This window comes from Tauraco erythrolophus, chromosome 7 (genome assembly GCF_009769465.1).
Source record: "Tauraco erythrolophus isolate bTauEry1 chromosome 7, bTauEry1.pri, whole genome shotgun sequence".
Classification (NCBI taxonomy): domain Eukaryota; kingdom Metazoa; phylum Chordata; class Aves; order Musophagiformes; family Musophagidae; genus Tauraco; species Tauraco erythrolophus.
This window is the reverse complement of record NC_141471.1, coordinates 20,685,108-20,700,944: the sequence shown is the minus strand read 5'-3', so window position 1 is coordinate 20,700,944 and position 15,837 is coordinate 20,685,108. Positions and strand designations below refer to the sequence as shown.

At 37.5% G+C, this 15,837-nt stretch overlaps 1 protein-coding gene across 1 annotated transcript in view; it reads left to right on the top strand.

Moving 5' to 3' along the window:
- The window catches only part of SPAG6 (sperm associated antigen 6), a 35,152-nt gene extending 21,075 nt beyond the window's left edge, over positions 1–14,077 (top strand). The window contains exons 5-11 of the mRNA XM_086614646.1: positions 1,190–1,395; positions 2,239–2,412; positions 4,841–4,993; positions 7,360–7,551; positions 8,719–8,835; positions 11,645–11,790; positions 14,011–14,077. Coding sequence (XP_086470772.1) covers positions 1,190–1,395; positions 2,239–2,412; positions 4,841–4,993; positions 7,360–7,551; positions 8,719–8,835; positions 11,645–11,790; positions 14,011–14,077 — 1,055 coding nt within the window. The remainder of the gene's footprint in view (positions 1–1,189; positions 1,396–2,238; positions 2,413–4,840; positions 4,994–7,359; positions 7,552–8,718; positions 8,836–11,644; positions 11,791–14,010) is intronic.
- Positions 14,078–15,837: the final 1,760 nt, after the last annotated feature.

The window sequence follows — 15,837 nt, the reverse complement described above, 5'->3', positions numbered from 1 at the left end:
AAACAAATCTGGTCAGGAACATTATTTGGGTATTAACAACGTAATGATTACATGACTTACAGATTTCATGAAAAACTACATTAGTCTATGTATATTTAATGAGGTATGCTATATTTTTCTTAGTATGAAAATCTCTTTATGGATGGACTATAAATCAAAAGCTAAGTTAGAGTCTTGAAATACAACAGCCATATGTTGCCATGGTACTGTAAGTCAAGATAAATGTTAAAGATAATAATGGATATGCATAATAAGGTGTAGCAAAACTGTACTAAGAACCTAATAGATTATTGAATCCCCCATGATTTTTACCACTTTTTCAACACTATTTTAAAATAGCACAGCTTGGTTATAGTATAAATTTTGCTTCTAATATCCAGTAATTCTTATTTTAAGACTGTGATTAATGCTGCATGCATGGAGAGGGCTAATGAATTTCTAATAGTGTAATTTTTGTCCATGTCAGCTAATCATATGCTCGGATTTTTTTTTTTTTTAATTTAAGGTGCAGTTATTTAAGGATATTATACTAATCTTAGACACACAGTATGCCACTGATGATATTTCTCATTTGTGTAATTGTGTAGGATAACATTTTCATGTCATTAAAGTATAAATTCTGTCTTGTCCCATGTGTGGTAGCAAAACCTAGTTTTCATCAGCAACTTTCATTTTTCCAATCTTTTATGTAAGATAAATATTTTATGTGTGTTTTTTGTATTTCTGTTTTTGGCATTTGATCTATGCTAATATCTGCTTATCATTTAAAGAGAGTAAAATGCTCTCTAATTAGGTGGTTGGTAAAATTTTGGTACTTTGGCTTTCTGTGTTGTTGTTAGCCATGCATAAAATGCTTTCCTATTGATCAGTGTAGAATAGCCAGGGTTTAAACAGCTGACATCTGCTTACTTTAAAAAAAGAAAAAGAAAACAGAATAACAAACCATTTCAGCCTAATCTACCTCAAATGTGTGCATGTAAATGGGGGTCCATCTATTGACCTGCATTCTTTTCAGTTGTGGATTGGTCCACACGGTTTATGAAACCAGGAGGGCTGATTTGAAATGCAGATGTCGAGACAGTGAACTACACCCTCCCCTTTTTCCTTTGCTGTATCTGTCAGGGTGAAAAATGGCTTGCACAAGGGTCAGTCACCCATACTCACTTAATTACTTTCCTTGGACCTACAGAACTGTCACAAGCTGTGGTGGATGCAGGAGCTGTTCCTCTTTTAGTGCTCTGTATCCAGGAGCCAGAAATTGCTTTGAAAAGGATTGCTGCTTCAACTCTCAGTGATATTTCAAAGCATTCTCCAGAGTTAGCGCAGACAGTAGTGGATGCAGGAGCTATCGCTCACTTAGCTCAGATGATCCTGAACCCTGATGCTAAACTGAAGGTACATTTAAAAATTATTATTTTTTAATATCTCCATTATACCAGTCATTACTTAATATTGAATCAAGGACACTGATGTGCGTATTTATTTAGGAAGCTCTTGTTTTGGGCAATAACAAAACGTAGCTACATAGTGACAGAGTTCTGAACATATTCACGGATTTAGCTGCTGGATAAAAACTGCTGCTCTGTGAGGAACAGCTAAACTAATCTTTAAAGTGAATAATATGATTTTTGTTTTGAATTATATAGTATATGAAGAATGCAACATATTTTTAATAGATAAAATTTGCACAATTCAGTTACAAAAAAGGTTTTGCATACTTAAGAGTATACTATAAACCAGTTAATATTAAATGTATTACTGTATTTTAGAATGTGCTATCTGATGTGAATAGCTGTTGCCAAAGCTATTGTTTCTTAATATAATTTTTCTGAACAAAAAGCAGAAACAGAAGACAACATAGAAATGCCACTTCAAAGAAATAGATAAAAAATATTTAATATAAGGTCTGACAGAACAAACTTATGCAAATAAAGAGACTTTGTATAATTTTCACTAAATATTAAATTACAATTTTAAATGGCATATATTTTTTCCGTTTTTAATACATAGCAAGCTTGAACGGGATAAAACAAAGGAGAAACTTTTATTCAGGAACCAGCGAATGTTCTGTGCCATTATATTCGTGCCTGAATTGACTCAGTGAATTGTAAAATAGCTGTAATTGTTTTCCCTATCCTGCTTTGTTTTCCTTGATGCAATAGATTTTTGTGCGCAGGCGGAGTGTGTGTTGTGGGATGTTTGTATACTATTGATTTTATAACAATTTTTATTTACTAGCGTCAGGTGCTGTCAGCTCTAAGCCAAATAGCAAAGCATTCAGTGGATCTTGCAGAGTTGGTGGTTGAAGCAGAAATTTTCCCAGTTGTGCTCACATGCCTGAAGGACTCAGATGAATATGTCAAGAAAAACGGTGCAACTTTAATTAGAGAGATAGCAAAGCATACGCCTGAGGTAAAACCTTGAAAATGCAAATACAAGGTCATATCATTAGATTGTACACTTTAAATAAAATACAGGATTATTCTGTCATTTGCTTTTTGAAAGGGAGGGCAAATAGCTGTTTGGCATGTTCATTGGAAAAGTGTGGAAATGCTTGCTGATATTACGAGATGTGTATTGAATATGAATTGGGTTAGGAAACTAGGAATCATGTAATGTATACCTAGTTACTTCATTCCATAAGATATCTGCGCAGAGAGAGAGTTTTAGGCTGACAGTATTGTCAGTCCTAGATATTAAAAATACCATGAGAAAAGCCTCATGGAAGTCATGATACCAGCTAATAAATGACAAGATCATCCTGTGACAATAATAGACAGTGTGTGTCTTTTTAAAAAATCTTCTGGGGTGCTGGGATCACATTTTAATTATTTTTCCAATTACAATGAAAGTCAAAAGTTCTCTTAGTTATTAAACTGATGGTATATATAACGTATTTGTGATGTATATAACAAATGGCTTGAGTTTGTAATTAGAGTCTCAGCATTTGCAGTGTTTTTTGCCAATAATTGATACAGGAAGGTGGGGATGTTTGGCAAAGTTAATGCAAAATAAATAGCAAAACCAAATAATTATAAATACGTTAATCTGTCAGGCCATAGAGATAATGAAAAGGCTCTAAATATGACTCTGGAGTGAAATACAAGCAATATATTTGTGGAACACACTAATGCTGAGTGCAGCCATTTCAAAACCAGGATACTAGCTTAGCAATTGAGAAATGTTTAAACGTGAATATTGTGCTGTTTCTCCAGCCTGCTAGTCTTTAAGCTGCTGGTGATTAAAGGTTGAAGTCCGGTCACATATTCTGTTTTCTCTCTGTACCTCATGAGTGATGCAACTTCACTTTCTCAAAAAAGTGAAGAAATTATCATTATCAAAGAGGGGCACTAGAGTCGGAAGCCAGAGGCCAAACTCACAATACTGTAGGTAAAGTCAGAAGAGCTGCTAGCACAGGATCCTCTGTGCAAGGGGAATCGGCCAGTCTAGCAGCTCTCCAAAGGAGCTGTAGGAAGTATCTTGGTGACTCCCAGTGGGAAGTCACAATCCACGTTTGACTTTAGAGGGACAGTGATCTCTGTCCATCTCTGTTCAAGCAACACATGTTGTAGCAGAGACAGATTGGCAAATGATATTTATAGAGGAGTTGGCTGTGTCACTCATGTGAGCGTTGTGGCTTGTGGATCTCGGCTCTCTATCTGCATATGCAGTAGAATTCATGTGAAGGTCAGGATCTGGGGGACTTGCAGCCAGGCCTGAGTGTGTCTGTGCAGGAGCTCAGTGTACACGGCTGTGCTCAGCTGTAGGACTTCATTGTCACTGGCTGCACTTCACAATCGTGTGAACAGTTTTTCTTAAGTAATAACTTTAAATTTCTTCTAGCTGTTTCATGAAAAAAACAATCCCTTTTTAAAGGTTTTAAGACAACGGTGGATTTTATGTTTATATAAATCAACTGGATTGGAAATCCATATGCTTCAGTTTTATTAATTTGATTTTGACTTTTAAGAATATATTTCTTTTCCTTTGGAATCTTTGGGAAAAATGTGAATACACCTAACAAGATAGAAGAAAATTATAATAATATGAAATTATTTTAATTTCTATTCATTGTTAATATCATACATACTCTACTGTTGTCCCTCAAGTGATATGGGAAGTGATATTTGTTGAAAAGGAACCTGTTGCATGGCTTGATACACATAGCGAGCATCATAGACTCTGGACATGATTATTATTTCTAAGCAAGGCTATATAATTTGGCATTCTGGGGCAAACTCCGTTGCCCATCCAGTGTGTTTTCTGGGCACCTGCCTCGGAATACCCTAATGTGGCAGAATGGCGTAGTCCAAGTTGGTTTTGCGCATCCATGGTGGTTGTCTTTGCCTCAGTAGGGGGGATCCACAAAGGCTTTTATGCTGCAGAGGTTATATAGAATGCAGGTGAGAGGAGTGGGCTTTTCCCACTGTCCCTGCATAGAACATACGATGTTGGCTTGGGAATGGGTGGGCACTGGTATGAAAGAATATCTGGCTCATTAGATGCCTCTTCAAGGGCATTCATGTCTTAGGCTGTCATTTGCATGATTCTTTGGTGTAAACTAATGGAGTTGAGAATATGTCATTCCATGCTATACAGCATCAAGAATTCAGAGTCCCAATTTCCTTGCGGTAAAGTCAGTCAAAAACAGTGTAGCAAAACAGCTTCATTCCTGAGAACTTCACGCTGCACTTAGTGCCCAACAGTCTATATGGAACATTACTTTTGGTCCAGCTTTATTTTGTAAATCAGGAGCAATACATTTGAAGACTTGTCTAATGTAGTACTTTATGCCTGTTGATACTTCACAGTATCTAATCTCTTCCGTTTATCTTTTCAGCTTTCACAGCTTATAGTAAATGCAGGTGGAGTTGCCGCTGTGATTGATTGTATTGGCAGCTGCAGAGGGACTGTCAGACTGCCTGGCATCATGATGCTTGGTTACGTAGCAGCTCATTCGGAGAACCTGTCAATGGCAGTGATTGTCTCCAAGGTTAGCTATCACTTTGTCTTCTTCCTGTAGTTCTCCAGTGGTATTCTGAGAAAGTGATACAAATTAACCTAGCCAGAGAATGTATTTTGTGACGGAATTGTATACTTGCTGTTGACCAATGCACTTTCTCCTAATATTGCAGCTTGCTGTGGCTGAAATTGTGTGGTAACCTGATTAAAGTGTGTCTTCATGAAGTTGAACCTTTTATAAAATGTCCTGGATTAGTTTGTGAGCATCCATTTGTATTACAGTACATGATTTTTTTCTGTGTTGCAATTGCACGAGTACAGAAAATAAGTCAGTGAATTTCTATGGTCTGTTTCCTCTTAAAACGAATATTTGTGGCTACATCAAAACCTTTTTGAAACAAGAATATTTAACAGCACGTTCTTCATTGCACTATCAAGACTCTGCTGGTACTGCTATAATAGTCTTGCAACAGAAATCTTCAGACTTGACTTCTGTTTCTAGTGTAGTATGGTTTGATTCGGTTGTGCAAGTGACGTTTCAAATTAGATAAGCTATACATTTTCAGGTTTAAATAAATTCTGCTGGGCAATGATGTAAAAGGAAGAGAACTTGCAATATTCGCAATAGATGAAATTAGTTCCTGACATAATATTCTGATGTGAATAATGCTAACTAATGACAGGAGGAAGCAAGTCATTTCACTGAGCATTGTTGGCTCATTTTCACACTATGTCAGTCATTTAAAATATATCATATGAGTTGAAACAACAAAACAATAAAAATGGAGGAACAGAAGTGTCTTCTAGGAGGAATACAAGTTTAAAAAATGGAAATTGTTGCAACACAACATCAATAAGTATGCAGGGAAGGTAAGAGTGATTAAAAAAATGCTCTTCTGCATTTGAAAACTAACTAACTAAATAGACACTTTTTCCTTGCCCTCTCTGCAGGCCTTTCTTCTCTGGATGTGTCTCTATCTCTTCACTTTCAGGGCTGCCTAGAGCAAATATGCTCCTGCTGTTGAGTGCTTAAGTTAAGTGGGATGAATCCAAGATTAAGTTCATGAGGAAGCACCTAAGTGATAAATTTTTGAAGAGTAATTGCCACCACAACTGCATGAGAATGCAGTGAGAGATTTTGTAGGGATCTGTGCAAACTCTTACAACATGAAATATTTTAATGAACGATCCACAAAAGAAACCCAAATAAACTCAAAACCCATTAAAAAAAAAAAAAGCTTCAGGGTAATCTAAACTTGTGGAGTGATACATATTGCTCAGGACAGGGCTTCGTAAACTGGAACCATGTGAAAGAAATGCACTGTGGCATAACCACATGCAGTTACACATCTAGGATGTTATGATGTAAAGTGATAGCTCCATTCTGCAATACTGTATCCTGGAGAAGATGATTTTTGAAAAATGATTTTTGGGGTCATACTGGACAAGCATTTCATTGTGGTCTTCTGTTGCAGTGCACTGGCAGAAAAAAAAAAAAAAGGACCATTCAATCCTTTGCCATATTAAAGAGTGGAAGATGGAGCATTACTGGAAAAGAGAAGTTAATCTAGCTGTAGTACTAGTGTGTATAGTTCTGTTGTCTGTATTTGAAAAGAATCTTGAAAAAAAAACCCGAAGAGTGTGCAGGAAAGACTAAAAAAATGATCGATGGGATGGAGAAAAAGGTTTTCTAGTTAGAGGTTCAGTAGCGTTGCCTTACCTAAGGTAGCATGAAATGATTCCTATTGAAGTATCCTGGTGTAAAATACCAGCTACTAAGTAGGTCCATAATCCTGCGGAGAAAGGATAAAGACTGTGACCCAGAAGAACTTCAGTAACAGCTGGATGTGAAGGAGGTATTCTCTATTTGTTGATGTCTTCAATTCAAGAGTTGAAACCTTCTGGACGTGATTGGATGGGTCAAACATGAACTACTGGAGTCAAGAAGAGGTTGATAAATTGAAATTTCATGCTGTGGATAAAAAAACCCCACTCAATAATTGAGCCCTTCTGTTCTTAAACTGCTTTCATAGATTCATAAACACTCAAATTCTTTTATTTTGAGTCTGACGAAGCTGAAGCCTTTACTCTTAGTGCAGTCTGAATTGTCATGTATTCCTTTTATCCCTTAAATTTGTGTATTAGCTCAAACTGCCTTCTGACTTAGAACATTGAATCTGTTTCTTTCTTTCTTTAGCTAGGTTTATTAAGATTTATTCAAAATTCTTGCTATTCATGATTTTGTAAAAATATGACACCACTAGCATGCATTCTCTTACAGCTTATTTTAGAAGAAGAGTGTAAATAGAGAAACATTTTCTAACCATCTGTAGTAGTTTCAAGTTGTCTTTCCCTGGTGTAGGTTTGTAAAGGTTGTGCTTTTGATTAATGCTGCAGGGAATACCACCACTGTGTGCCTGCTTGGTAGAAGAACATGAAGATCATATTAAGGCAGCAGCTGCCTGGGCCTTGGGACAGGTTGGAAGACACACTCCTGAGCATGCACGTGCTGTTGCAGTAGCAAATGTGCTACCCACACTGCTTGCTATGTATATGGACACACGCAGTTCAGAAGATCTTCAAACAAAAGCAAGTATATTTGTAGTATCTGCAGTATGAGATATTTATTGTAATCCACAGGTAGAAGTGCTTAAAAACTGCTAAATGGTAAGTGCTTTTATTGATGTTCATTCAGTCACACATGTCCTGGGCACAGGGTGTCTGAAGGCTGTATGTCATTTATTAGATCTTAATGAATGTGCGTATGGTGCATACCACATCATATGGTACAGCCACAGCAGTCTAGTCCCTCATTTTCTTTGCAGTTTAGGTCAGAGTTGCATGTAACCATAAATGCTATAATTTCTTTTGAGTGACTAATTTCTAATTATCTACTTTTTTTTTTAATAGAAACTCTTGTACAAAATATTATAGTTCTTGTAGTAGGTTTGCTTGCATTTTTATTATAATAAAACTGTAACAAATGCTCAAAGCTCTGCTTTAGAAAACATGCAGCTCTTTATGTTTAGGGCCTTCCTTGCATGGGAACTAGTAGGGTTGCAGTTTGGTAAAGTGTATTTTTGAATGACAGTAAGTGAACTGACTGAAGATATTCCAGGATATGGCCTCCCATGTTGTACTGTGCTTCTGTACATTCCACTGAAGTATGACATTCCAGAACTGTAAAATAACTTTTGCATAGTCATTTTAAGTGGTCACCAACACATCAGGGCCAAATTACCTGTGCCAGTAAGGTCATTACTCCTTGTAGCAGCCAACGTTGAGTCTGTTTTCAGAAAATAAGCACTGATGTACAACTGTGTCACTCCCCCCCTGCCTGGATGGTAGTGCACTTTGCTATCTCAGACCAGCAGACTCTCCTAGTAAGCCACTTCTAAAATACAGTCTTTTACAATGTGTTTTGATGTAGCTTTTTTATTATATTTCAGTACTTCAATTTACTTAAAGGGTCTACTCCTGCTTCCATTGTAGACAAAGGAAAATTGCCATTACTTTGACTGTAGATAACATAATAAGAATGCGATGCACTGTAGGTTTTGAGGTTTAATAAATCTAAGTAGAAAATTGATTCTTCATTAAATGACCTGAGAGATATCATAGTTTTTATTCAGCAAATGCTCTTTGAGAATTCTGATCAATTTGGGTTTTTGATCAGACTTCAGTGACATATAACATGAATTCTTGTTGTTTTCATTGATGTCTTACTATAAGGAATTTTATCTTGTATTTCAATAGACTAAAAGAGCCTTAAAGAACATCCTTCAGAAATGCACGTATCTTCCAGCACTCGAACCATTGCTGCATGATGCCCCTCCCAATATTATGAAACACATTATTGGGCAGTTTAGTAAGGTAAGAAAAGGCTCTGCTTGATGAGTAATATGTTAATTATTTTCCGTTTAGCAAGGAAGCTATCTTTCCCAACATGAAGTCTCTCTAAAGGTCTCAGCTGTTTTCGCAGGATGCTCAAGCATCCCATGCAGAAGCAGTTTGGAGCATCCCATTCTTTTGTCTGATAAAGCTGGATACTGTTTTATCTGGAACCTGCTGTAATTCATCCTAAGACTAGGAAAACAGTTTCTTGTAAGCAAGGTGGTTTTTTTCTTCCTTGCCTCTTGAGATTAAGTGGAATATTAACTCACGTGCAAATATTTTCGCAGAGCCAATATATCACATAAATCTCAGTCACATCTGTTTTAGATAAAGTACAAGTTGTCTGTACATGAGTGACTTAAGTCTCAGGTATTTTACCATAATTTACAGTATAAAGGCTTCACCACTTCTGTCCTCATGAATTTGCAGTCTCAATTAAGTAAGTGTAAAAATCCCAAATCTTTTTGCATCCCTCTCAAAGTTCTAAACTGTTTCTTGTTAATTACATTGTTGATTTAAGCGCAGCATATAAAAAGTGATGCAATTTAATAAAAATTGCAATTTAATAAAAATCACTTCAAATTATTTAAGTAATTGCTAACTAATCAGGAGATTTCCAATGTCTGCAATGTTCACTAGCTGTTGGGAATCCTGCTCAACTATAGGCCTTTCTTTTGGGCAATACTCTGCAGTGTAATCTGTTAGCAGAGGGTACCAGGTTCTCTTGGTGAGGTGTTCTTTCTGGGAATGGTCAAGTAAAACACTCTTGATATTAATTTCTGATTACCACAGATCTGGAAGCACTGCTGTTTGTAGTGCAGATTCCTGATTACATTGCCACACTTAGGTTTGTCTTGTCTTCTTCCTAAGTCTGTACAAAGACTGGAGATTTGCACAGAATCCGGTGCCTTTTGCTTCTGTGTGCTGACTGGAGCTGTGAATGAGCTGAGTGCGTAGTAATTGGTTACCCAGTGTACAGATTTGAGTGTTGTTTACTGTTGAAGTGGTTTGGTACCCTTCATATCAGCTGATGTTTGCTTTTGAGTTTCTTTTTTTTTGGGCTATATTAAACAAACTATACTTGTCTGCCATTTGCTCTTCTGAAGTATACATTTAAAATTAAGTTCTCTGCAGTAAAAGCATTTTTCTCTCCTGTACTATAGCTTGGGAATTTCCAGTTCTTAGAGCTGTGGTGTATTACTTCTGTGGGCTTATTTATAGCACAGTAAAAGCCTTATTTCCGAGCTGTGCTTCGGAGTGGGATGCTATCCATTCTTGGTGCTGGACTGTGTCATTTTAGCATTATCCTTTTCAGGGTTTGTGCAATTCTGTGCTGTCTCACTTTGTACTGGGGGAAGGGACTGAGTCTCAGAGGTGTTGTCTGTCTTTAGGGGGTCTTCCAAGTGAGCTTTCTGCTGCCTTATCCAGCCTGGGAGTCACAGTGGGGAGGAGGAAGGCAGGGAAAGGGCCATATCCTGTGTCCTTGCTAGTTCCTCCTTGGCAGTTCTTGTTGTGGGAGATACGTGGAAACAGCCGTCTTTTCAGTGCCTGCAACAAAATGATCACAGTTGTTCCTGACACTTCTGTGGAGCATATAGCAGGGAGAATTCTCTGTGGTCTCGCGTGTTTTCTTTACCTGTCTGTTGATTTTGTATGGCCTAGAGGGACCAGAGAAATGAAGGCTGTTTGCCTATATGCGTGGCAGAAATCTCATCCTTCTTTTCCTTCATCTGTTCAGGCAGTCCCTTGCTCCAAGGCTCTTGTTTTACACTGAGATACAGTCAAATTTATGGCTTGATTTGTCTGACCACGGCAAAGGCTTGCAAAATACTTTTACCCTCATAGTATGTAACTCTCAGAGTTGGTTTTAAACCTATCTGGTTTTGTTGTAGATGCAGCTGACTTCTTGCATTATGTCTCTCTTCCCCCTCCCCTCGCCTTTTTTTTGTGTGTAATATTATTGCAGCCCTGTGGGCCTATGGACTACATGCTGTCATTCTCCCTTGTCTGACCCAGCCCCCCATCTCCCTCACTTCCCTCCCTTTCTCCCTCCCTCCCATCCTCTGGACAGAGCTGTATATTGGCATCACTCAGGGAGCGCAGAATGTATTGTCTGATCATTTCTGCTTCTCATCCCCTTTGGCTGCAGAAACTTCACATTTTTGCTTTGTGTGTGTGTGTGTTGGTAAAAGGCTTCCATGGCTACACAGTGTGTTTTAGGATTTTAATATCTAGGAATTTAATAGTAGCGTGCAATGCTTCAAGGCTGCACTGTTCACTTGCAACAATTCTCAGTATTGTTTTCATGCACTGATCTATACTAGATCATTATAATGATATAAAATGCTGCTCTACAATTAAACTGTGGGAATTGACATAAAGACCTGAATAACTTGGTGTAAGTGGAACAGATGCTGTTGTTATTCCATGTTAGTGTTCTGTTTTTATTATCTATTTAATCTCCACAATCATATTTTCTCTGTAGGAATAATTCAAGAAATATTATTTATGTCAACATAAATATTCAGTTTGTTATTTTTATATATGTTATGTATTAAAGTACATGTTAAATTATGTTATAACCATAAAGGGCTGGTTTATGAATTTTTTTTTCCTGTACAACTGGGTGTTAAAATACAGTTGTCATTACAGATGCTGTATCTCTGATGTTCCATTTTGTCTGTCCTCTGAATTAAAAACAGATAAACAATATTTGAGCCTAGTAGCATAGAGATTCCTTTAAAAGAAAATATTCCTTTTTTTTTTTAATATACTTTTCTGTGTGTAGGTGTTACCATATGACAGTAAAGCACGTCGTCTCTTTGTAACAACTGGTGGACTTAAAAAGGTTCAAGAAATAAAAGCAGAACCTGGGTCACTTCTTCAGGAATATATCAACACTATTAACAATTGCTATCCAGAGGAAATAGTAAGGTAGGGAAAATGAAATTTAAAAAATTCATACTTATAATATTGTTAGATGTTTTTCATAGGAACCGCACAAAGCAAGGATTTAAAATATTAATTTAACTTCTACATAAATTTAGTTTTTAATAAAACAGCATAAAATTTGGATAACTACCTCAGTGGTAACACAACCACTAGACACGTACTTCTGAACATTTTCTCTTTTCTGATTGTTTTTGGAATCAAATTTCTTTGTCTATAAACAAAGCCCAAATAATGAGGCTTTTGCAGGAAACTGGAAAGAAAAGTCAGTCCTGTACCACCCAGACAGACTCTGAGGCTTCAGCACAACTGCTCTCGTATTAATGAACGTCTGTGAGAAGTTTAATTTATCTTGGTAACTTATTTATTGATTACTCAGGCTCCAAAGTACAGGTATTGGTGATTCTTTAGTTGCATCTATGACTTCCGTAAGAGCCTATATGAACTAGTGAATTCAGAGGCTCCTTTGAAACTTCCTCTGATGTACAGAGGGTCCAGAGGCTCTCCTGCACAGTTGCTCTGCCCACAGCTGCCCTTCCTCCCCCAGCCTCATCATGAGGCTTAAGTGTTATATAAAAGGACCATACACCAGCTGTCTGCACCAAGTTGAACTTTGCCCTTAATGAATACAGAAACACTATTAAATAGCTTACAGTCAAAATGTCACCATCCTAAATTGTAATAATGAGAGAAATGCCCTCCTAGATTCTAGATATCCATTTACCAGTCCTTCACTCCATCAGCACATCAAAAGGATGCTGCACTCGTGCACTCCCTCTACAGGCTCTGAAAATCTGCATCATCAATTTTAATTATAGCAACAGAGTTCTTCAGCTAATAGTAGTTACAAAGTAAGTCACGCAAAATGAAGCCCTGTTTGTCTCCACAAGGAAAAGCCAGTGGCTGTCAAATGGGTAAAGCAAAATCGTAAGGAAACTTTATTCTGCAGCTACAAATCCTTATACGTCAGAGGGAAAGAGGACATTTGCTTACACTTTTCTGGATATAATTAATGTTTCTTTGTTACAGCTGTTTTTTTTGACCTGTAAATGAAAAAGGTTACTTATGTAGGCTAGGATGTAATAAAGAAAAGGGCCCCTTTGAGCATCTCCTGCTATCCTCTTTGTGCTACTGCCTGATGTTGGTTGTGCTGCCCGAGGCACAGCTGCTATAATAGACTCCAGCTCTGGTTTGTCCTGGAGACCTGTTATTTTAAGCTCTTGACAGACTGAATATAATAATGCATTGAAAAGTTAGCTTTACAGTCAGAGAACTAATATGAGTTTTAAAAAGGGTTATGTTATGCAGAAATCACCCACAAAATGAAAATCAACAAGGTAAATGGATCTTCCTTCAGTGTGAAAATATTGAGGATTTCTACTTGAATACATCTGAGGCATGTGTTACGTGGACGTGCGTTCCTCTCTTTATAGTTAAAGCTTCCAGGGCTCAGAGATGACAATTTACATGCCTGCAAAACCAGAAGTGTACTGAGATGTATGTTTTTAGAACAACACAGTAATAAATTTCAGATACTGTTAACTGGAAAACAAGAACTAAATGCAGCTTTGGTGATGCTTGCGTATTGGAAGCATGTAGTTGGTCCATTGTGGAAAACCAACTGAATGACAGCAGGACAATAATGGCACCATAGAGTCCTACCCTAATGAAAACCTATTGGATAATCTCCGTCCTTGAGTTGGCATTAGAGACAGAAGGTCATTGATTCTGGAACAAAAAAATTTATCACAATGTCTCTCACATTGATGTAGACTTCACATTAGCTTTGGGGTGTGTGCTTATGTGTGACGAACAGCAGTAGACTATTGTTGTCTGGCAGCCTATAGTTCTGTGTAAACTCATGCTTTTTTGTTAAAGGCCATAATTTCAAAAGAAGTTAACATCTACATTTTGCAGTAAAGACAATGCTTATGGCTGCTGAACCTGTCTAAAATTCTAGCTGCTTACCTATATGCCCTAAAAGAAGCTAAACTTATTTTTGAAAACCTGACTTCCAAGTGTAAATGATCATGTAAGTTGAAAAGCAGGATTTTAAAGCATTGTAGAGGAATAACTGTAGAATTCCTTGACCAATGTTTAATTCTGGGATTTTTTCCTCATCAGTAGAGATATGAATAGTGTTTCGTTAGTTAGCACATAACATGCCTTGTAGTCTAATGCACAAACAAAATGTTTCTCTTTCAGGTATTATTCCCCTGGATATTCTGAGATACTTCTGGAAAGGGTGGAAAATTACCATCCAGTTTTATAAACTTCAGTTCTTTATTAGAGCTGTATTTCACATTTATGCCTTTGTGACTGTAATACAAATACAGCTGTTGAAACTCCTGTTTGATTCTGAAATCTCCTTCTACTGTATGAACTACTGAAAGAGCTCAGCAATTCCAGCAAGTTACATTTTGTTCTTTATAAACTTGTTTGCCAATAAGTTGTTGTTCCTTTTTGTTTTTCTTTAACATTGCTACCAGCTATTGCAGCATATATGAATGGAATTTCATGCAGGGGTGATGATTTATCACAGAAGCTTTTTTAGAGTCAGTCATTTCCTTTTCCTTCCACAAGAAAGGTTTGTTGTTATCTCATTCAAATTTTAGCCTTCTCAGTACTGTAACCATTTTCCCCTTTTGCCTTCACATATTGTTTAGAGCTTCCCAAGCTTGATGAGGGGGAAAAAGCTGGCCCCTGTGCTTTTTCTAATTATGGAATCCATTCTGCACTGAGATATCTCCTACTGCTACCTTTCAGAAAGTAAAGTGATGTGATTTTGCGTCTCCAAACATGTTAGTAGCTGATAAATAAAGAAATAATCAGATCTGATGATGATAAAAGGGCTGAATTCTGCATCGTACGAGAGTGTGGTGGTCCTGACATGGTAGATAATACATTGCCTGCAAAACCCTTCCTAATTAAAGCAGGATTCACTGTGGAGGGAAGGAGCAATATACTGTTTGGTGTATACATCGTTGTTCCTGTTGGAAAGGACAGAGTGAACTAAGAACTTCCACAGACACAAAGGGAAAGACTCTGGGAGGTTCGGCTCCATTTGGGCCAGCAGCAAATTTGTGCGACTCAGAAGAGTGGAGATTGCTTGGCTGCAGGAATACTGTTAGTGAAGTTCTGAGCAGATTCAGAGGAAACCTGAGGCTACTTGCGTCCCACTGATTTGAGTGATGGAACTAAGGCTGCTCAGTGCTTACTCCTGAAGAGCTGAAATTGCTGCAGAATTGAGTTGAAACACACTCAGAACTTAGTCTTGAAGCTGCGGATCCCATCGACATGGTGGTTATTTGAGGTATGAGCTCTTGCCTGTCTGTAGAACATCTTGGAAATGTTTTTGCCTTCTTATGTAAAGCGAAAATGCTTTTACATTCTGCTTACTCCTCTGGTGTACTGTAGCAGCAGGGAGCAGCGTACAACCCTTTAGTATTCCCTAATATGTAACTGTCATTTACCATTTTTTTGTTCTTCTAACCATTTTTCTTTTCCTCATATGCAGCAGTTTTGTGCGTGTGTTTTTTTAAAATTATTTTTTATTATTATTATTTTTTTCCCCCCAAGAGTAATAAACTGTTTCTGGAACGGGATGTTGAAATACTGGCAGCCACAAGGGAAGACAATATCTGAAAACCCCCACAGGAGAGAAACTTGTCTACTTTCTTAAACATGTTAACTGAATGAGCTTATAAAACAGGGATAGTCTCTTCTATTACTCGTAAAACAGGAGCAAAGACTTAGTGCAGTTGGAAATGATTTAGAGTGGCTTTTCTCTGCCAAATTCCAAATGACTATTTTATTCTTGTCAGCATATTTTTCAATAGTTCACAAAAGCATTGATGGGCTATCTTGTGTTAAAGTTTAATTCGACAGAGCACTGTGCTCCTGCTGTGAGGTACTTGGTGCTCTCGGGCTCTGCTCTTCAGGAGGAGCAGGGGATGCACAGTATCTTGCTGTATGGAGCCTAGCTGAGATGGAAACTGTTCGTGTCATGAATGCTGATACAGAAACCACACC